The sequence below is a fragment of the Pezoporus flaviventris genome, unplaced genomic scaffold, assembly GCF_033815535.1.
Source record: "Pezoporus flaviventris isolate CSIRO_AGI_PZ_B2104156 unplaced genomic scaffold, CSIRO_AGI_Pfla_v1 ptg000213l, whole genome shotgun sequence".
Classification (NCBI taxonomy): domain Eukaryota; kingdom Metazoa; phylum Chordata; class Aves; order Psittaciformes; family Psittacidae; genus Pezoporus; species Pezoporus flaviventris.
Genome location: NW_026892761.1, coordinates 3,853,463 through 3,875,176, shown reverse-complemented (window position 1 = coordinate 3,875,176; position 21,714 = coordinate 3,853,463). Strand labels below are relative to the sequence as shown.

The 21,714-nt window shown below is 43.1% G+C and overlaps 2 protein-coding genes across 4 annotated transcripts in view; both read left to right on the top strand.

Moving 5' to 3' along the window:
- The first annotated feature begins 1,005 nt into the window (after positions 1-1,005).
- CPNE1 (copine 1) overlaps positions 1,006-21,714 on the top strand; it is a 38,646-nt gene continuing 17,937 nt past the window's right edge. For 2 of the 3 annotated variants that reach the window (XM_061441725.1, XM_061441728.1), the window contains exon 1: positions 1,006-1,142. The gene's annotated coding sequence lies outside the window, so the exon portion shown is untranslated. Of the gene's footprint in view, positions 1,143-8,584; positions 8,727-21,714 lie in introns of those variants that run through there. The other variant, XM_061441726.1, reaches the window with a different exon arrangement.
- RBM12 (RNA binding motif protein 12) lies at positions 8,606-13,178 on the top strand. Its single transcript, XM_061441724.1, has one exon. It carries the CDS (start codon positions 8,606-8,608, stop codon positions 11,246-11,248), a length of 2,643 nt encoding a protein of 880 aa, XP_061297708.1. The 3' UTR covers positions 11,249-13,178.

Sequence of the window (21,714 nt, the reverse complement as noted above, 5' to 3'; positions counted from 1 at the left end):
CTGCTGTCCCTGTGAAAACAGGTATGGCTGTGAAGGCAGTTGGAGACCTGTGGGATGATCTGTGCCACAGGCATCTGTTCCAGACTGCTCCAGCTGAGTTCCAGCTGTGTTCCTGACCCGAACATGGAGGTGTGAGGACATGAGCTGGTCTGCAGCAGCTGCGCAGGGCATCGGGACGTGCTCTCCAGTGCACCTTCATGGAACCGGGCATGGTCTAGAGCACTGTTGAAGATTATGTAGTTTGCTCGTATATATTTTTGGCTGGCCCTCACAAGTGTCTCCACCAGACCTTGTTTCAGCAACAAAAAGTGATTGTTCACATTGCACAAAAGCTGAAAAGCCTCAGGTTTCTGATGGCCTGGGATGCTCCAGCACTGCCCTTTTGTTACCCTGCTGCAGGGTGGCTGGATAAGGGAGAAAATCAACAAGTGTGGGCAGTTTATCGGAAGGGGATGATAGTGGTAGAGGAGGAGAATTTGGGAGTAGAAAGAGGCGATATAAAAGGAAACAAGTTGTGGAGTGGGGGTTATTGTGGTGCAGAGCACCCCGGGCTTGATCCTCTTGCCTCAGGACAGCACTCTCACCACAGTTTGGCCCAGGGTTCTGCTAAGTGGTGAAGAACAAGTAAACTGAATAGCTGAACTCCCGGATTCGCTGAAGCGTTCGCAGTGTGAGGGGATGATTCACTGTGTTTCCTGCAGCGGATTGTGCAGCGGTTTTTTCCTTTGAAAACGGGCACTGGTGCAAGAACCCGTGTCCTAAAAAGCGCAGCGACAGCATCTCCTGAGGGGTGTCCGTCCTTCAGCTGTTCCTCACCGATCACCCCTCAGTTGCACCTCCATTGACTTCCCGGACCCTGCCCCTGGGCCCCGCTCTGCTCCCCCCAGCCCCGGGCTGCGGTGCCCGCGGGCGCTTCTCCACAGCGACCCCCGCCTCTTCCCGCGCCGCCCCTCAGGGGAGGGGACGCTGCCGCGCCTGCGCCGCCCGCCCCGCCTAGCGCCGGCCCCGCCCCTCCGCTGGCGGCGCCGCATCGGGGCGGCCATTTTGTGTCGCTGCGCGGTCGGTGGCGCTGGGCTCGGCGCGCAGCGGGGCCCGGGGCGGGTCGGCTCCGTTCTAACCCTTTTTCCCGTACAGATCCCTCGGTAAGAGCGCGGCGGCGCCCGGGCGGGCCGGGCCGCCTGCCCTGCCCAGCGCTGCGGGCCCGCGGCGTGGCGAGGCGAGGGGAGGGAGGCCGGGCGCGGCGCGGCTGGCACGCGTCCCCGCGCACAAAGGGCCGGGCCGGGCGGCGCCTCCCGCGCTGCGGGCCTGGGGCGCCGAGCGGGGCCGCTTCCGCCTCGCCGCGGCCCGGCGCGCTGAGGCCGAGGGGTCCGGGCCGGCCCCCGTCCGCTCCTTTGCTCCCTTCCTCCTTCCCTCCGGCCGCGCCCCGAGCCCCGCGGGGCTGCGCGGGCAGGTGAGTATGTGCGGGCCGAGGGCCCGGCCGTCGGAGGCGGTCAAGTGACCTTGCGGCGGTGCCGGAGCCCGAGCGGGGGCTGTGGCGGCGGCCGGGAGGGGGTCGCGGCGGCCGGGAGCGGCGGGAGTTGCGGTCCCGTTGTCGGCGCCTCGGCCCTTGGGCGTGGGGCCGGTCCCGGCGGGGCTTGTCCCGGGCGGGCTCGGCCGGGCGCCGGTGGCTGCTCCTGGCCCAGCCCTGGGGGACGAAGCGAGGTAAACGCTCCGCAGTTTGCGGGGATAAGGTTCTTGGTGCCTGCGGCGTTGCCACCGCTCGTCGGGGTTGCCCCGTAAAATATCAGCGGAGTTGCCGTGTAGTAACGTAATGCTCTTACTCACTAAAAAAAGTCAGCTCTGTAAGAGCCCAGGTCTCCAAAACCTCACCAGACTAGTGCTGAAATGGGTCCCAGAAGTATACCAGGAGCCTATGTGAGCTTGCTTTCAAAACACTCTTGGTTCTAGTTTTAGCTGACTTTAAACTTACCCATTCTTCTTAGTGATTTTCGTACCCACCTCAATCTGCTGGGGCTAGGTAGAAAAATCCGCAGGTTTTTTCCTTAGTGTGCTCTTAAGGTGGCTCCATTGACTGACTGTGTCCAGGGGATGGTGGTGCTTTCGGTATAGCTGGTAGGGTGTTGTGGAGAGTCTCCCATGAAGCCTCAGAGCTGTGGTGTCAGCTTTATGTGGGAGCACCTGTGCCGTAGTCCACGTTAATATGCTCTTGCGCACCCGGTTGGTTGAAAGGATGGCTTTATCTCAGGCGTGGTGGATGGTTTTCTTTTAACGTTGAGAGAACTGAGAGTTGCAAACAAAAGTAGATGGTGTTTTGTGGAAAGATTAACGCAGCAGAGTGGAGGTTTGCACCTTTCCTGCAGAACGCTGCGTGGTTTTGTTTGTGTTTCACTTTATAGCGTGTTGTCTTAGTCCACTGCGAATCTTCAGCTTGTCCTCAGTGTTGTGAAGAGGAACATACGCGATGCTGTGGTTGCTTTAACTGGAAATACACCAAATGATTTGGGGGTTTGTTCCAAATGGAAAGCTCTTTGTGCATGAAAGATTTATCTTGAAGCAGGTGTGGTTTTGCATTAAACTGTTTTCAGGTGATTATATTCTTTTCTCCTTTGTAAACTACTGTTTGACACTGCTAGATATGCAAGTATATAGGTGAATCCTTGTAATACAGGATTACTTGTTTCTCCTTAAGGTCTAATAGTAATAAACCCCCTCGTCTTTTCCTAAATACATTTGCCTTTGTAACGTAAGTGGAGAGTGTAGTTGTATCTTTCTCACTTGTAAGTCTGCTCTTCATGTCCTGGAAGATCTGTGTATATCTGTGTTTGTTTTAATTCCCTCTGTTAGGGAGTTTGTGGATGGTTTGGTAGTACTTCTTCTTCTAAATTCACTTTGGTAATGATGCTTATAACTGAAAAAGGCTTTTTTTGGGGGTTGTTTGAGGAGGAGGCAGTTATCTGTTCTTGGTGTGATTCATTCCTGGATAGTTTTCCAAAGAATCACAGTTTTAGTACGAAGTGGCCTACTAAGCAATGAAAGAGCAAGAGTTTCCCATCCCTTCTTTAGATATAAAATACGTTTGTTGACACTTAAAATGCTTGGCTCTTCTGTTGAGTTGTAAACCCAAGAAGGCAATTTTTCTGCAGAGATGGAAAAATTGGGCATTTGATCAGCATTTGGGTAATGAAATCATAGATTACAACCAAAAATACAGTACCTCTGGGGGGATTTCGTACTGTGTGCTCTCTAGAGGTGACTGCGTAGAGGTGGCTGTGAAATGTCATTTAGTTTGACCAGTTTGTGACTCTTGAAGGATTCCTCATGTGCAGCTATAGGGAGGTTTTCTGAGGTGGCTTTTATGTTGCTTTGTTCAAGTAAGAAGATGCACAGGTGGAGGAAGGAATGCCTTATGGAGTAAGGGTTTGTTAAACTTCAGGGGTTTCAAGTATTGAATTCTTGTTCTTTGCCTTTGAAAGAGTGATTTATTTAACTCTTGGTGATGGGAATATTTGAAAGATTCTTTGAATGCTTTCTGGTTCTTTTTATATCCTTTGTGGGAGGCATGTTCATGTCGTGAAGCCGTACAAAAACTGCAGTACAGTTGCCAACAAGTCACACAGGGATAAGGTATTAGAAAATGCAGTCTCGTGGTTGCTCAATGGTCAGTGCCTTGTGGTGGTCGCAGGTTTGAACTTTCTGTATATACAGTTCTTTGTGGACTGTTCCTGCTGTTGTGTTGCCTGCATTGATTTTTGCCTCCATTTATTCTTTATTGCAGTCTAAAAGTTGGTTTTAATTGGTTGCCCACAGGATTGGCTTGGCTTCTGCTACTTGTTAAGAAAAAAACATCTGTCTTTGCAGGTAAGAGCCTTTGAATTGAAGACTTCTTTATATGCATATTAAGTATATCTTAAGATATATTTGAAGCTTTTGGAATCTGTGAATTGGTGTCAAAATATTTGGGTCAAATGATCTATAGCTTAGTCTCTTTGAGTCCCACTGGTGATGGTGGTTCTGGCAATGTTGTTCTCATAAACAGAATTTTCTGTCAAACTAATATTTTGTTGTTTCATCAGCATGTGGTAGTCCGGAACATTCTCCCAGTGATTTTGCACTGTTGGAAAATAGAGCTACTTTGCTGCAGGCCACAAGTCTGCATGTTTCGAACTATTGGAGTTCAGATGTGTACAGTGGTTCTAATTAGGTTTTGCAGCATTTAAAGAGCTTGGATAGTTTCAAATTAGCTCTGCGATGACTATCTTAATCTAACAGGTTGATTTTTAGCCTTCAACAAAACCCAGAAGGGCAGAACTGTAGTCTGCAGTTCTAGCTTTTGCTAGACTGTCTCAGGCTGGATGCTTAAAATTCCTCCTACAATACCAGTCTTGCTCCAGTTCTTAATCTTCATCCAAGAATTGCCAAGCATATTGTGTATGTGCATGTGTGTACTGCGTGGGTATTGTACTTGAACGCTTCCCAGGAGCTAGGTTGAATCTTCTAAACTTAAACTTGAGCAATGCATACATCTTAAACAGCTGTTCTGGTGTGTTTAGCAATTTATGCTTATAGCCAAGTTAGCCTTATTTGAATGACTAGCAGCTAAATGGAAGTAGCATTGACAACTTGTATACCTTTTTCCAGTGTAACACAGTGGTTTTAGAATCATAGAATCAGCCAGGTTGGAAAAGATCTTTAAAATCACCAAGTCCAACCTTCACCCCAGGACTGCCAAGTCCACCACTAAACCGTGTCACTAAGAGCCTCATCAGCATGGTTTTGAATGCTTCAGGGATTGTGATTCCACCACTTCCCTGGGAAGATGGTTTTACAGATGTTGCTGTCAAGACATAATCATGTGATTAAGGTTCATCAGATGAATTGAATCAGCTTGATTGTTGGCAGCCCTTTACTCGCCAGTTTTGTTCTCGGCTTGCTAATGGGGATGGATTATCTGTAGTACAGCTCTAGGATTTTGTGCCTCTGGTGTCCCTAAAGATGTACCAAACACACAAAATGACAACAAACCCTGCTTCTGCCTTAAAGTATCTCTTTTTTACAGGGGAAAAAGCAGAGAACACTTCTAACAGTCCTCCAAGAAGCCTTCAGTGCACACTTAACAGGCGTGTAGCCTATTCTGTGTCTGAAGTTAATGTTGCCTCTGCATGTATGTTGATCTTTAAAAATGAATGGTGAAATATTTGAGCAGGCTTTGCTTTTCCTTAGTTGGAAAGTTTGAGTGAGTTGGGTTATTGTCTCCTAAGTGCGTTTTGGAAAGAAGCAGACTTGTAAGTGTTTAGGAATGTGAAATTTGGCCCTTTTGGTCCTTGTGAGTTTTCTTTAAATCATAGGAGCAGTACTAATACTTCGTTAAAGCATTAGTATCCTGAAAAACTTGAAGCAGTTATGTTTTGAGTTGACAAAATATTCTTTGTCCAAAATATATGATGAGTGAAGTCCTTAAAATTCTTTTCTTTCATACCATGCTACTGTTAGCTCTTGCTTAATAGCAAGCATTTGCTTAATATCATGCATGGAATTAGCTGTGCTGAGGTCATTGCAGCTAGCTTCTCTAGCAGCTATATGTGTAAGCAGCTGTTTAGGGTTGTGGGTTTTTTTTTGTCAATAGTGATTTAGTAGATCTGAATAGGATACTTGGTAAGAAAACTTCAAGATAATCTCTTAGCATTTATGGTGAAGGTTTGAATTTAGTGCAGGATTGAAACACTTGTATTATCCTACAAGTTACCTAAATGTTCAGATGCTTGAACTGTTTAAGAATTCTTTTGTGACCTGATCTGTTAATTTGTCTTCTGGGCTAGATTCATGGAATCATTAGTAAATGCAGTTATCCAGTAGGTATCAGTTCTGCTACAGAATGTATGGTGTTCTAAACCAGCATATCTGAGCTGGAAAACCTTCTTGAGTTGCCTTTGTTCAATAAAATCAGTTCATCAACACTTTTGCATCAGTAAGGAAATAACTACAAGTATATCTCCCATTTAACACAAGAAACCTAATGTCTTAACTCCTGATGCATAAACATTTCTGAAACTCATTTCTTTGTATAACAGGCAATAGAGAAAATACAAACCTCCTACCAGGACATGCTATTAGTAGTCTTAGCTCTCAAAGCATAGGTGCAAAACCAGGGATGCCTTCATACCATTTATGTGCGTCAGGATCATCTAATTCAAAAGCAGTCCTGTAGCATCATGTAAACTTCAGTATTACAATACCCTTTAGGGTGGCTCTTTTAAAGTAGGCAGAATTTCCATTGGAATTTGGTTTCAGAGTTTGCTATCAATGTCAGACAGATTTAAAGCCACAGAATCATTTGAAAATCCTGGTTTAAAACAGTGCAATAAGTCTTACATGCTTTCTTAAATGTATAGATAGTGTGATAGTTCCTATTCTGACCTGTTTCTTTTCAGATGGGCCACTTATTTTGCTGTTGGAAAATGGTTGGGCAGTGAAGTGGAGAATAAAGTTGAATGTGTCACTGTAAAAGTTGTATGCCAGGATGTTGCTTTGTTACCTCGCCATGGAGATGGGAAAGTTGCTTTAAAAAGAAAGTAATCCCTGAGGCTTAGTTTATATTCTTTCTGTTGCTGCCTTCCCTTGCTGGGGGATTACGGGGTTTCTTAGTGGTATGTACACGTTTTGTTTAGACCGTCTGATGTTCGTCTTGCAAGTTCCAGTCTCTCTTTCAAGATGATATAGTAAGGAATCAGATTGTTGTATGCAGCTGCTGGAGCAGCAGAGCTGACTTTGTGCCAATGGGCTTGTCTGCTGTTTCCTTGAGGGAGAAAGGTCCTCTGGCTTTCCTGGAGTCAGGTGGGTGTGGGCCAATGCCCTGTAATACCCTGGTATGTTGGTTGAGTTCATTAGTGTATGAAAGGGGATAGCTCTGGTTTATTGGGCAAGAGAACAAAATACTTAAGAACCCATTTAAGTAATCTGAAGTTCAAAAGAAAAATGGCTTCTTTTTTTCTCCTATAGAATTGTTGCTCTTGTTTTTGTCGAGTACTGAGTTCAGCCTTATGGGCATGGTTAAATTGTTGGATAATGGCTTTCTTTACTAAGTACTTAAGGATGTATTCAAGATGTTACCTACAGTGATTAGAAGACTTGGACAGGCAAATGTTGTCAGGCAAAAGATTTTTGTCCTGGCAAAGATTTGACTGTGTGCTGGGATACACTACTTGGCTGCATGTAAAATGTTGGGTGGCAGTTGCTTATTGTATTTGGTCATAGCTGGTATATGGCCAGAAGTCTTTGGTGCACTGCATCCTGGTGTTGCATTATATCATCTGGTTGGGCTCCATGATCTTAAAGGTCTTTTCCAACCTAAATCATTCTATGATCTGTTTAATCCTTGATTTCAGGTGCTTAATTAACAGCTTTTGTATGTGACCAGTGGGAGCCATGGAGGTTTCCACACAGATACTGAACTGGCTTGTACTTGGGAAGTCAAGAAGTTTCAGAGATGAAGTGGCTCAGGTGAAACAAGGTGCTACTGCTGCTGGTTTAGGATGAGAGGCTGGCTTCTGAACTAGTGAACTGTGATAGTATTAATATGACACTTTCAGTCTTTACTGGAAGTTTGTCAAGAATAATTGAAAATGGCCTACTCTCCTGTTTATCTTGAACTTCTGATATGACCTCGGGCTCTTCTGTAGAATGTGCACAAGGTAATTGTAATCTAATGTTCAACATTGATTTTATACTTCCACTAACCTCAGCTGCAGAGGTAAAAGCCGTTTACTTGTGCCTGAGACAAGGTGTAATGCTTAGCAGAACATCTGCAACTATTACAGAGTGCCTTGTTCTGAAAGTTGTAAAGGCCAAATATCAAGCTAGGAAATGCATAGATACTAATGTAGGTGAGGTCTGTATGCTCACAAAATGTCTGGGACTAGTATATAACTGTTAATAGCTTCATGCTTACCTGGACCTCCTACCATCACTAGGAGAAATATGGAAGATCAGTATCATCTAGATGGCTTCTGTCAGATGATGCGAGAGTCTCACTGTTGCTGGTTGTCCATTACAGGTTTTTGTTTGTAAATAACACTTATATTCTCAGTTGTCTTCACCTGCCAGGAGCTCAAATCCCTCTCCTGGTGAGAGAGAACTCCATTTCCCATAGGTGTGCTTAATTTTCTGCAGTCACTTTGCCAGGTACAGGAGATACCATATATATAGCAGTGTATGGTAAATTGATTTTATTTGCTTCGCTAAAATACTCATTTTGGTTATGTTCCATTAAATATTCCTCTGTTGATTTTTGATGTTACTTAGGTGTTTTGTTTTTTTTTTTAATGTTTTATTTTTTACTGACACTCGTGGGTCTCAGTTTAACATTTACTTTGGAATTCCTAGTGAAAAAAATATATACTGATGTTGGTAAATGTTTTAATACTTCAGTCTGTATGAAGTAAACGTGAATAAGGAGCTTGGAATATGAACATGCTTAATCTTTGCAAGATGTTGTTAGGTGTATGTAAAGAAATGTGGTGTCTGTAGGTAATTGCATGGTGTCATAAACAGTAGTCTGACATGGCCGTTGCCTTTTCTCATCTGCAGGTGTGTGTTGTTTCAGCGCAGCATGGCTGTGGTCATCCGCTTGCAAGGTCTCCCGATTGTGGCGGGGACCATGGACATTCGCCACTTCTTCTCTGGATTGACCATCCCTGATGGGGGCGTGCATATTGTAGGGGGTGAACTGGGTGAGGCTTTCATCGTTTTTGCCACTGATGAAGATGCCAGGCTTGGTATGATGCGCACAGGTGGTACAATTAAAGGGTCGAAAGTAACGCTGTTGCTGAGCAGTAAAACTGAAATGCAGAACATGATAGAACTCAGTCGTAGGCGTTTTGAAACTGCCAATCTAGATATGCCACCAGCAAATGCTAGCAGGTCGGGACCCCCACCTAGTTCTGGAATGAGTGGAAGGGTTAACTTACCTACTACTGTACCTAACTTCAATAATCCTTCTCCTAGTGTAGTAACTGCTGCTACTACTGTGCACGAAAGCAATAAAAACATACCCACATTTTCTACTGCCAGTATGGGGAGTGCACCTCCAAATCTTGGGAGTACCTTTGGTAGCCCAACGTTTAGCTCAACTATACCTAGCACAGCGTCCCCAATGAACACAGTACCTCCTCCACCAATCCCTCCTATCCCAGCTATGCCATCTTTGCCACCAATGCCTTCTATTCCCCCTATACCTGTTCCACCTCCTGTACCCACTCTGCCTCCTGTTCCTCCGGTTCCTCCAATACCCCCTGTGCCCCCTGTACCTCCAATGACACCTATGCCTCCCATGTCAGGAATGCCTCCTATGAATCCTCCACCCGTAGCACCTTTACCTGCTGGAATGAATGGGTCTGGAGCAGCAGTGAATATGAACAGCGGCTTGAATCCATTGTTTATTGGTCCCATGAATCCTGTAAATCCTATCCAGATGAATTCTCAAAGTAGTGTCAAGCCAATTCCAATCAATCCAGATGATTTGTATGTCAGCGTTCATGGAATGCCCTTTTCTGCAACAGAATCTGATGTGAAAGACTTTTTCCTTGGGCTCCGTGTGGATGCGGTCCATATGCTGAAGGATCATGTAGGTCGGAATAATGGAAATGGACTAGTTAAGTTTTTTTCTCCTCAAGATACGTTTGAAGCACTGAAGCGAAACAGAATGCTGATGATTCAGCGCTATGTTGAAGTTAGTCCTGCAACAGAGAGACAGTGGGTGGCTGCTGGAGGCCACATAACTTTCAAGCAAACCCTGGGTCCCTCTGGGCAGTCCCACCCACCTCCTCCCCAGGCTCATTCTAGGTCCAAATCTCCTAGTGGACAGAAAAGGTCACGGTCGAGATCGCCCCATGAGCAGGGTTTCTGTGTCTATTTGAAAGGTCTTCCCTTTGAATCGGAGAACAGACATGTGATAGATTTTTTTAAAAAGCTGGATATAGTTGAAGACAGCATTTATATAGCTTATGGACCTAATGGGAAGGCGATCGGAGAGGGGTTTGTTGAGTTCAGGAATGAAGCTGATTATAAAGCAGCTTTGTGTCATCATAAGCAGTACATAGGGAATCGTTTTATTCAAGTTCATCCAATTACTAAAAAGGCAATGTTAGAAAAGATAGATTTGATTCGTAAAAGATTACAGAACTACAGCTATGACCAGAGAGAAATCCTCATGAATGCTGAGGGAGATGCAGGCTTGCCAAAATTGTGTGCACATATATCTAATATTCCATACAACATAACAAAAATGGAAATCCTTCAGTTTCTAGAGGGACTGGCAGTGGAAGAAAATGCTGTACAGATTCTTGTTGATAATAATGGGCAAGGTTTAGGACAAGCTCTGGTTCAGTTTAAAGCTGAAGATGATGCTCGTAAGGCAGAACGTTTGCACCGTAAAAAACTGAATGGAAGAGATGTTGTTTTGCGTTTGATAACTCTAGAAGAAATGAGAGACATTGAGAGAAACCCACCATCTCAAGGGAAAAAGCTACTGAAAATCCCGATCCAAGGAAACGCGGCTGTGCCGGGAGCACAGGGTTCTGGTGGGGATGAGCATGCTTTCTTGGGGGGAGGTTCGAAAGATGCAAACAATGGTCCTCCGTTTAACTTCCCTGGTAACTTCAGCGGGTCTGGCTCCTTTGGTCCCCCTCTGCCTCCGCCTGGAGTAGGTGGTTTTCCCGATTCTAGACCAGGGATACCTGCAGTTGCAGCTGGCGGTTTACCTGGTGCAGGTGTTGAGGTCCCAGGTTTTGCGGGTGGCCCTGGCAATTTGAGTGGACCAGCAGGTTTTTCAGGGGGTCCTCAGACTTTCGGTAATGGTCCTGGCAATGTAAGTGGACCCCCTGCTTTTGGTGCTGGTCCTCCAGGGATTGCTGGTGGTCATGGACATATAAGTGGACCTCCAGGGTTTGGACCTGGACCAGGAAATATACATGTTGGTGGACCCCCTGGTTTTGCAACAGGCTCTGGGAAGCCAGGACCAACTGTTATCAAAGTGCAAAATATGCCCTTTACTGTTTCGGTGGATGAAATTTTGGATTTCTTTTATGGTTACCAAGTGATTCCTGGTTCAGTGTGTTTAAAATACAATGAAAAAGGCATGCCCACTGGAGAAGCAATGGTTGCATTCGAGTCTCGTGATGAAGCTATGGCAGCAGTTGTTGATTTAAATGACAGGCCTATAGGCTCCAGAAAAGTAAAACTTGTTTTAGGGTAACTGTTAATATGAAGTAGTTGTAGAATAGATATTCATAGTGCTGTGATAAATGCATCCGGATTGGTTTTTATAGTATTTCCAGGCTAGAACCTGTGGATTGTTTAAATTGTAAAACAGATTGGTTTTGATAAGACAGAGCACTGGGTTAACCATTGCATAAGAGCCACTGCGGAGAGGGACGCGCAGTGGATTTTCCTGTACAAGTCTGTGGAGAAGCCAGACAGATTCTTAGTCACCATAGAAGTTTGGTAACCTTTACTGGTCACAGTGCTTATCAAGGAGTTTAGATTGGTTTTATGTAGTTTTGGATAAGGGAAATAGATGAAGTCAGTGAAGCTCATCAGTGGGTGCTCTTGCAAGCCATTGTAAAATAGATAGCTATTTCTAGATTTGGTTAAAAGCTGGCTGAATTTGCTTTGTTTACAGGTCAAAGCTTTGTTTAAAGTCCTGATTTTACTCTGCAACCGAACGAATTCTCAGTGTACACAGATTAATTGTTTTGTGTATGTATCTTTACTTTTTTCCAAGATTCTCACTGTATGAACAGTTGAATTATGCCCATTGCTGATGTGTCTACCAAACTAATTCCTATAAGTATGAGCAGAATCGTTCTGTAAAATTCAAGCTGTTCTTTGTGGAATAACCTTTAGTTATTTATATATTGCAATTATAACTGTGCAGAATAAGACTTTTGCCACAAGTATAGCTAACCTCAAACTATCATATGAGTTTTGTAGTACACTTAAAACATTTGCAGTAGAAGTAACAACTCGAAAAATACTCATTATTGTTTAAGTAGCTTGATTTGTTAGGATTACATGAATCAGTTGGGATAGGATCTTTGACACTAGTTGGATATTGATGTTGTATTTCTCATGTGTCTCTTGAACTCCTTACATAGAGTCTCTGCTAAGAGAACCAAAGTGGTGATTATTAGTAGAAGATTGGAGTCCAGCTAAAGTGTTAAATTAGTTTATATATGAAAGAAACTCTATCTTAAGCAACTCTGTCATGAATTACTGCTATGGGTGAATTCAGAGATAAAATTTATTTTTCTCCAAAACTTGAAAATACTGAGTTTACTATATATTTTTGCAATAAAGTTGTGCTGTTGTATTCAAAGTCTGTATAAGAGTTGCCATTTTCTTTGGTGTGCAGTAAAACCTTCCATGGAAAACCAGCGAATTGAAAAGGAAGTAATTGCACAAGTGAAAAGTAGACTTTTTTGGTTCATCCTTGCTTGGCTTATGATAAATTCTAAGATTTGGACATTGCCTGAAAAAATCCTGCTATTCCCTGCAAATCATTGTACTTAAACATAGCAAACTTTGAACTGTTTTGTTTCCTGGACAAAGAAAAACAGTGCCTTTTGGTGTTGCATATCATGGAACACTGAAGTGTATGGTCAGGCAAAATTGAGAGGTGCAAGTGGCAACAGTTTTATTCATGTGGTGTGTAGGAGAGATTTGCAATCCTGTGCAGCGCTGCATCCTGAGAGGATTTCCCAGTACAGGAATGTGTGGAAGGATTGTATAAAGGTGTACTTCAATAAAGAGGCGGTCGCATTACACAGATGCTTCTGTAATTCATTAGCGTGATTTTGTTTTGACAGATTCTAGGTGGTCCCACCTTTTGGAAAAGTCATGTGATTTGTATATACTGTTCAAAATTAAGCCTCTGTTAATAAAACTGTCTGTCTCTGAAGCTTCATGTTATGCGTTTCAACAGTCTTTGGGAGTAATGTTTCAACAGCAGATCTTTGTTTCCTTTATTTTGTTTCCTTTTGGAAGTCTGAAAGTCCCCTTGCTGATGGCAGAAGGATGTGATTAGGAGTCAAGCCTTTCAGTTTACCTTTCCAATTTTGCTCTTTGTTTCTTTTTCTTTTTTTTTCTTTTTAACAACTTTTATTAAAGTTTCACACTATATTGGAGTTATTTGGGTGCTTGTTTCTTCATGTTTCACATTAGAATAAAATTACTGAAAAGGAAAACTTGGCTTCATTGTTCACAGCCTTGATTTAAGATCTTGGTGTGTGTTGACTGGCGGAAACTGGTGATAACTGTGTCCAAGTTCCAATGGATCACAACAGTGCTTGCCTTGTTGTGAAACGTAATTAAATTCCAGGTGTCTGGAGTTAAATGCACAGTTCTGTGTTAACTGTCTTTTGATTTCATGTCTAGATCCTCTTGGTAATGGGTACAGGGTTATTAGGATTTGAGTTAGTAGCAGCTTATGCTGCGAACCGTGCTTGTGTGCCTGTCCCTGAGGACTTTCAGAAAGTGCAGGTTTGTTTTGGAAATCTTTCATTTTCTGATTCTTGATTTTATGTTATTTTTTTCTGAATTAAGATGTTCAAATGCTTATCTAAAAAAATATGCAAACCGATACAAAAAGCCACTGGTGTTTGGGACATTGACATGGATGGAACAGTTATGTGGAGGATTTGGGGTGGGGAAGGGGCTCCTGATCTTGCCAAGCAGTTGATGCTCCAGGTTTTTCAGCATAAATTCTTACTAAATTAATAAGTAAATATCCCCTCTTCCTCGAGAGTAGGCTCTTGGAAAATAGGAAATTGTAGGCACTACCAAGTGTTACTTGCAGATACAGGAAATTTTCAATAACAACTGGCTTTCATGTTAGAAACAGCCTTAAGCTGCATGTTGTTCTAAATTATGAGGGATACTCTTATGGTAACAAACTACACTGCTAGATCTGGTAAAATTGCTTACTTCACATGTATGTGTATTTGTGGACAGCCTTAAAAGTAAGGGGTAGGACCTCTGAGGTCCCTTCTCCGGTGTGGAAGGTATGAACTGCCCTTGAATATTCCCCGTGAGGCTGGCTGCTGATAAGAGGTAGCAACAGAAAGAACTGGGTAAAGGACACTACTCAAATTCACAGTTTTGGCTTTACTCTGAGTGTCAGGAGCTGACATCCTGCTTAATCTCCTTGGAGCAATGCAGTGGATGCCACTGATGTCCCAGTTTCTTCCAAGTTATGTTAAGACGGTACTTGTGTTTATACAACTGGCTAAGTCAATGTTTATAGCAGCTCCTTAAGTGCTAGTGCCTAAAGTACTACTTCTGAAACAAGTGGTGAAGTGTTATATTCACAAGGTGATTTATGTTAAACATACATATTTTTGCTGTCCCATTCACAAGAGAAAGTATGACTATAATAAACTATATAGTGACAAACCTGTGATGTATATGGAAGAGCTGCACTGGTTAGATGAGGGTGACTTTAAAGTTACCAGGTTTTCAAGCAGTTACATGTAAATGTCACAGTTGGATTTTGTTTTTAACACAAGTCAAATCTGTAACATCGCAGACAACATTAAAGCCAGTTCCTTATTGATGAATTATTGGTGCCATGTTCTAAATGTGGGTTTATGAGCGCTTTGAGGCTTTGTGCGCTTAAAGAAAAATGAAGGATGCTGCTTTGTATTCTAAGTAGTATTCCTTGCATAGCATTTAATGTTTTCCTTGAATGTCTATGCTCTGAATCTGTTGTGAGTGGAGAGGAAGATCGATGCAGAAGTGAAGACTGTAGTCGTCTGCCAGTTGACACCGAAGGTCTGCTTTCTAAAGAACGTATGTCCTGGTCAGTTCTGATCTGCTTAGGCTGTCCTCTGAGAAGTTGTCTGTGTGAGATTAGCAGCTTGTTTCACTGACAGTATTTTGGTGTGCTAAAGACTGCAGACTCTAGAAAAAACAATACTTTTGCACACCAGTGGTGTCTTAACTGTAAATAACACTTGCAGTTTCTGTATCTTGTTTGTCCTCAGTCTTCTGCTGTGGTGGTTCCAAAGCTGCTTCTTTCCACAGCAAATGCTGTTGGTCCTCAGCGTGTTCAGCAGTGTGCACCTCTGAACCATGTTGGCCTTCTGATCTGCAAACCCCAAACCGCCTCCTGTTATGCACCACTTAAAGCCTCTGGCTGGACAATGGACCACTCTTTGGGAGCAGCTGTTTTTGAGTGATTATCCAGATATGTGGATTAGACCCTGAATCAAAGCATTGCAATTCCTGTTTAATACAGGCTCTGTTGCAAGGAAAAGATGAGATTCTCTCTTTGATAACTGATTGGAAGGGAGCAGTTTTGAAACCGGACTGGTATATAAGGAGATAGTTTGAGTCTAGGCACAGATGAGTTTTATGTCAGTTTGCTGCTTTAGATATTGTTCAGGTCTTTAAAAAGAAAGAAAAGATGCTAAATTCTGATGCTGTAAGGTTTCTGAGGAACGGTGCCTTGGGCCTAGAAGCAGTATTGCCAAATACAGTTGCTCGTCTTTGTCCTTCTGCAGGTTTGCTAATGTTTCCTTCTGTTCTGTGGCTGTGTGTTCTTTCATGGTCTGGGGAAAACTGAGCTAGAGTTTGTGTACAGAAAGAATGACTTCTGGTGGAAGAAGAGAAACTTAAATGCTTCTGCAGGAAGAGAAACCTCCTGGGCTTCTCTTTGTTTGGTTTTGGTAGTGAGAACATGACTGTAGTTGAAAGATTTGCCTTTCTCATGGAATGACAATCTGTTGGTAGCATGTATTCGCCTTCAGGTTTGTGGCTGTGCACTCAACTCCGCTGCTCTATCCCTATGTTGCACTCAGGTAGGTATAATGTAGCTTATTTTCTATGCGGATGACTTTGTCAGGGATTTTCTCAGAGCTGTCACTTTGTGCAATGTTTGGGTGTTGTTTGTGCGGGGAGTGCTTCCCACCTTCCTGACTTGGATCCTTTTCACTCCTGAGTATAAATACCATATTCCTTTTCCATAGCTCTAGGCTGAGCGTGGTTGTCAGATGGTTTAGCCAGGACTCTTTCTCACTCATGGGTCTTCACTTCCCTTGTTACTCTTCTGGTTTTATGTATGTATTCACAGCATGGCAGCTTAGGAGAGGAGCAGCCAGATGAATTCTGACCCGAGTAAGCTTACTCCCGTGTGGCTGTTTTTTCTCTTGTATGCTCTCACATCTACAGCCCTAAGTTCAAAGGATCTTGCCAGTTGCTTCCCAGATATGAAAGCAAGCTTTAAGAAATACTGAATATGTTTCCTTTCAATGAGTCCCATTTCCACAAAGCCAGATTTGTGACTCTGTGCTTACTACTCTCACACCAGCATTACTGGCTTTCCCCTCAGTTTTGGGAGGTGTTTTGTTACGAGTTACCAGTGATTAGACTGTAGTTCCTCATTCAGTTGACAGTGGGTCACAGCCAGGATAATTTCAAGGGGTAGAGTGGGAATTGCCTTTACAGTACATGGTTGAGTACGTTTTCCCTGTAAAGTTTAAGACCGAAAATGAAGGATTTGGAAGGTTTGCACAGGGAAAACGAGCTGATCCTGCCTAAAGCTTTCGTGGTTGGCATAGCCTGGCTTTTTGGACAGGTTGCTGCTTCTGGAAGGCTGGTGACTTTGAAATCTTCATATTGTGGTTACAGTGTTGTTAACCAAAGAAATCAGTAGGATGATGTCGCTCTGATTGTGACCATCTGAAGGTAGGTGGAACTTCCAAGTAGCTATTTCATAGTTTCATTTCAACCATTTCTCATTAAATGTGTCTCTCTCTGGCTTTGCTCTGTATGACAGCAGGAAGCTTGGCAAATGTTTTCTAGCCGCTTAAGCAGATTTGGGGAGGAAAATGGAACCTAAACTCCTTCAAGAATTCCTTTTAGATAGCTTTGATTGAGTGCCTTCTATGATAAAATTCATAGGACTGCTGTCACTGAGGTTTCAGGTCCCTGCGTAGCACCTATTTACTCAGTGACCTTGCTGTGGTGGTGCTTGCCAAAATGTGCTCCATAATGTGAGCTTATTACAAAACACTGCTGTTTTCAGCAGTGTCACCAAAGCAGTGATGCTTGTTTTGACTGGAGGATGGATGTGGAATGTGGAAGGTCCTTGCTTGTTTGAACAGAAAACTCAACTCGGAAGTGAAAATGATGGTTGCCAATAGCGTTGGGTTATTAGCCAAATGCTTCTAATAGAAGGGCAGGAATTACAAATCTGTTCTTCAGGAACACTAATGCAACCAGCTACAAAAGCAAAGAGACTAAAGTAAAATTAAGCTTTGGCAATTCATAGACGGAATGAAGGGGAAGCCCCCTTCTTTAAGGAGGGCAGGCAGAATTGTTAAACATTACTAATTCACTTGCCTAAGATTCCTCTGCTACACTGCAGTGTGGCTGCAGAGCCAGGCTTTGTGTTACAGGTACAGTCTCATACGAGTCAGTTGAGTGTTTTCTATAGTGCTTAGAGCTCTTTTCATCTATGGACTTGAGTGCTCTTAGGAGGTAAGTGTGTATGCAGGGTGGTGATGTGGAGCTGATTTGTCTTGGAGTAAGCCAGTGGCAGAATGTTTTCATTCAACTCATGTTAAAGGCACATCAGCATTAGCATTAGTGAAGTTGCTTCAGTGTTGGAAGTTGAAAGGTTGCAGCCAAACTTTCACTCTTCAGCTTTAATACAAATAACCAAGTGATGCCCTAATCTAACGAAGAGTGTTTGTGGTTCAGAAACTTCACTGAGCTGCTGTGAAAAAGAGCAGAATAAACTAGTGAGTAGATAAACTAATCTGAAATCCAAATTCAGTTGCTAATAGTAGAATGTATGAGATCTGTAATTGAGCTAAGTGGTTTGCTGTTAATCCGTTAAACCTGAGCCCTGTGCTGTCTTGCATCTTCTTGGGTAGTAAACCAGAATTTGTTTTGATGGTCAAGTCTGGTTTAAGGTTTATAAAGACGACTGTGGTTGTCACTGAAGTCAGTGATAACCCCTGTATGTATAGAAGAGTGGAGTAAACTGGATGCACCTATTAAAGAAAAAAAACCTTTCAAGTGTATCTGAAAAGTCACATACACAACATCATGCCATACTGCACCAATGTCCTGAAGGTTTGGAAGGCTTTTTTGTGTCCTCTGGACACTCATCCCTCCCTTTGGGTGATTTTTGTTAAGACAGTAATCCAAATGGCATCTCTACCTTTCAGTACAAGTAATGCTAGTTCTTTGAATGAGGAAGTAGTAAGTATTTGGCTACCCTGATTACTGCAGGAGCAGAAAGGGTGTGCAAACAGTGCTTTCCTTTCTGCTGGATGGCTTGTGCTACTGCTCGTGTTGAAGTCTGTCCTTAGTTGTGCTGGTAAAATAACTTCAAGCAGAAGCAACAGTAAGTTTTCTGAAGCCAAAAAATGTTTGGTTTAAACGAACCCAATAATCAGTGTAATGTAAATCCTAATACAAGTCTGCATATGGTGCGTCTGTGTGAAATATCAGCTATTTTGACTGAATACAACCATAGTATTATCTTTCAATTCTGTTACTGTGAAAGATGAGAGGAGTCCCTGTAAGCCAGTTCTACACCAGCTGCACTGCGGTATGTAGTGCATAACCTTCCTCTCTGCCTTGTTTAGTCTTGAAAAGATAGTAAGGACCTGTTGCGTTGGATGCTTTTGAGCAGCCCATATTCCAAGGTTGCTTATGTGTGTAAGATGAAAACAGATACAGTTTTAATCGTTCTGTGTCTTCAAGTCCTTTTCCTGCTGCAGATAGGTACAGATAGAAGCTGATTGGTGAAGAACCTGCAGTGAACAAACTGCTAAGGTGCTGAGCCTGTCTGAGTTGTCCTGTGCTGCCTGTTGCGGTTACTCAGTTCGTCTCTTACTGTGCAGGTAGCGCTCTTCCAGGTTCCACCTAGTGGTGGTTGCTCCAAGTCTCTGTACCCGGAGTAAATGGCATTCAGTTCATGCTTGTACAGCTGTTGCATTTACTCTAGGTTTTTGCTCTGAGAACTCTGCCTTAGTTTGGTTGTATATGTTAAAAATATCTTGGAACTATTAATTTGACTTTGGGAAAATAAAGATTCTCTCCTGTGGGAGAATCTGAGGCTTGCCAGTGTTGGGTTGTAGGGGTTTGGGTTCTGAACTGGCAGAGGCATGTTTCCTAAATGGTGCGAAACATCTTTGTAGCAACTTCAACCTTTCAGTGACAACAGACTTTGTAGCATATAGGTTGGGAAGTATTGCAGTACGGATACTGTGGCAGCAGGCATGGAAGAAGCACTTGAGGAAATACTTGTCTGCAGTTGTAGAATGTCTTCTCCCATACTGCAGGCAGATTGTATGGTCATTCCGCTTGGCGCAGAGACAAGCAGAATAGCTTGACTCTGTCCTAATGCTGTTGTGCTTTTGGGGAGGTACATAGGCAGGAAGAGGTGGATCTGAAGAACAGAAAAGGGACACAAGGTCTGTGTGGTGTTTTGTGGTTTTTAAATACTTCTGTTGTTGTTCTGGATGGGGGAGAGAAAAAGCAATGTTTAAAATCCCTTGCTATAGCCTTACCTTGTCGGTGCCAGGTTTTTGTGGTGGTGGCTTTGTTTGGAGGCTTTTCTGTTTTGGAGCATCACTAATCTGCAGTAAATTGGGATGGAGAAGTGAAGATGTTTGTAGTACAGATGGTAATAATTAAGTGGCAGAAAAGTATTATGGGGATGTGAGTCTCTTGAATCATATACACAAAAGGAGAAAGAAGAACTGAAAGAGAGTATTGGCATAAGAAAAGCTGAACTTGCAGTGAGTAAATCAAAGAAATGAATTTCTTATGAATATTGCAGAAGCAGTATTATGGGATTTTTTCCAGATCATGTTTCAGTAGGAGTTATATTCAAGATTAAAGTCCGTAAAGAAGAAAGCCTGAATTCTGTCATGGGAGTAGGATTCTGTGATGCAGAAGAACCTGAAAGGTCGCTTCTGCTTTATGTCCTTACTCATTTTTAGGCAAGAGTTGTCACTGTGCAGTAATAACTCCAGATAGTCTGAAGAATTCATCTGGGGTATCTCAGCCTTTCTTAAAAGCCATATTTTGAGCTCATATTGTTCATACGGTATGTGCTAGTCTAGACAGATGGACCTTAATGAGTTTCTGCCTTGAAGTCACCAGTGTAATATATCTACATTTAAGGGAATGGGTACAATGTGGGATCTGGAGTAAGTACAGGATTGCTGAGATTTCCAGTCTTTGGAAAGGGTAGAGATTGCGAAAGGGAGCAGCAAAAGGAACACCAAGGTGTTGCATCAAAAATAATGGGTGAGTGTAAGTGGTATGCTGTGATCCTTGTAGGTTGAGCTGCAGTGGACATGCAGGAGTATAGTGTAGTCCTGCCTCAGCTTAAGGAGTTTGGACTGAGGAGTGGAGCATTGAGCTGTAGCCAGACTGATTTATTGGGCATAGGACAGAATGTGCTGGAGATGGGAATAGCAGGAATTTCAAAGGGAAAGAATGAGTCCTTACTTGAAGCAGGCAAAGATGATTTGCAGTGTAAAGTCGCCTGTTTGGGGTTGTTTCAAAGGTCAGTGTGCTTGAGCTTTTAAGTCTGGTTTTCAGTTAAGTTCTTTACATTTCAGTAATAAATACTTGAGAATCACAAGGTTTCGGGGAGGGGAAAGCAGCTGAATAAAAGAATATGAAAGGAATGAAAGAAATCTTACTTGGTGGGAGAAGTCAGTGAGCACTTCAAGGACTGCAGTTACTGTTCCAGCTTCAGCCAAATGAATGACTCCAAAGCCCCAGCCTGCTTTACATTAGCTTTGCAAGGAAATGGGGTTTGATATTCTGCTATTAAATGCTATGAAGAACTTTGAAGCTTGTTTCCTTTTGCGTGAAGAGCATAGGAAAATAACAGGTTTTGCTTAAGTTCAGGTGTTAATTTGAACCCTGTTGTAATTTAATACAAACTAATAGCTGAAATAGACTCAGTGTTCACGTAATCAGTTTGGTTATGTATGTCTCTGAAAAGAGGAGAAATACATGTATCTGTCTAAAGGTATGCACAGGCCTTTCTTTGAGCTTATTGGTTATGATTAAGGTGGATGTTGGTGGTGCCTAAGTTCAAGGTGAGCATTGAACAGTGTAAAGTTGAAATTGAAGAAGGTGGTGGTGTTTCCTTGGAGCTCGGGCTTGGCTCTCATTTGTCTGCACTGAAGATAATGAAATGACTGAAGTTCTTGTTGGCATTTTCTGCTGGAAATTCGTTCTCTTTGTGATTTTAGTGCTTTATTTCAGCTTTTTTTTTTTCTTAAAACTGTCCTGAACTTGTTATTTTTATGATCCTAAATGGGAACTTTGCTTCTCGGTTCTGTGAATGTCTCAGAGATTGGATTGTCACCGCGTGTGCTCAGCACTTGTTCCCGTGGGCTGACTGATGAGAGCCCCCGAACTCTCGTCGTGACACTTCTTCAGCTTCAGGGTTCATGTGGAGGCAGCTCAGTGAGTAGAACTAGGTCATAACTTCCATGTGTGTTTAGCGCCTTCAGTGCGCAATGGTCAGTGACCTCTTTGCTTAAGGTTGTAGTCAGGACAAAGGGAAGTGGCACACCCTCAACACTTCACCCTGTAGGAAACACAGGTCAGCTTTCTGCTGTGTCTGTCCTCCCTGGGAGCTCTCATCCCTGAAATGAAGACTATATGATGGGCTATGGA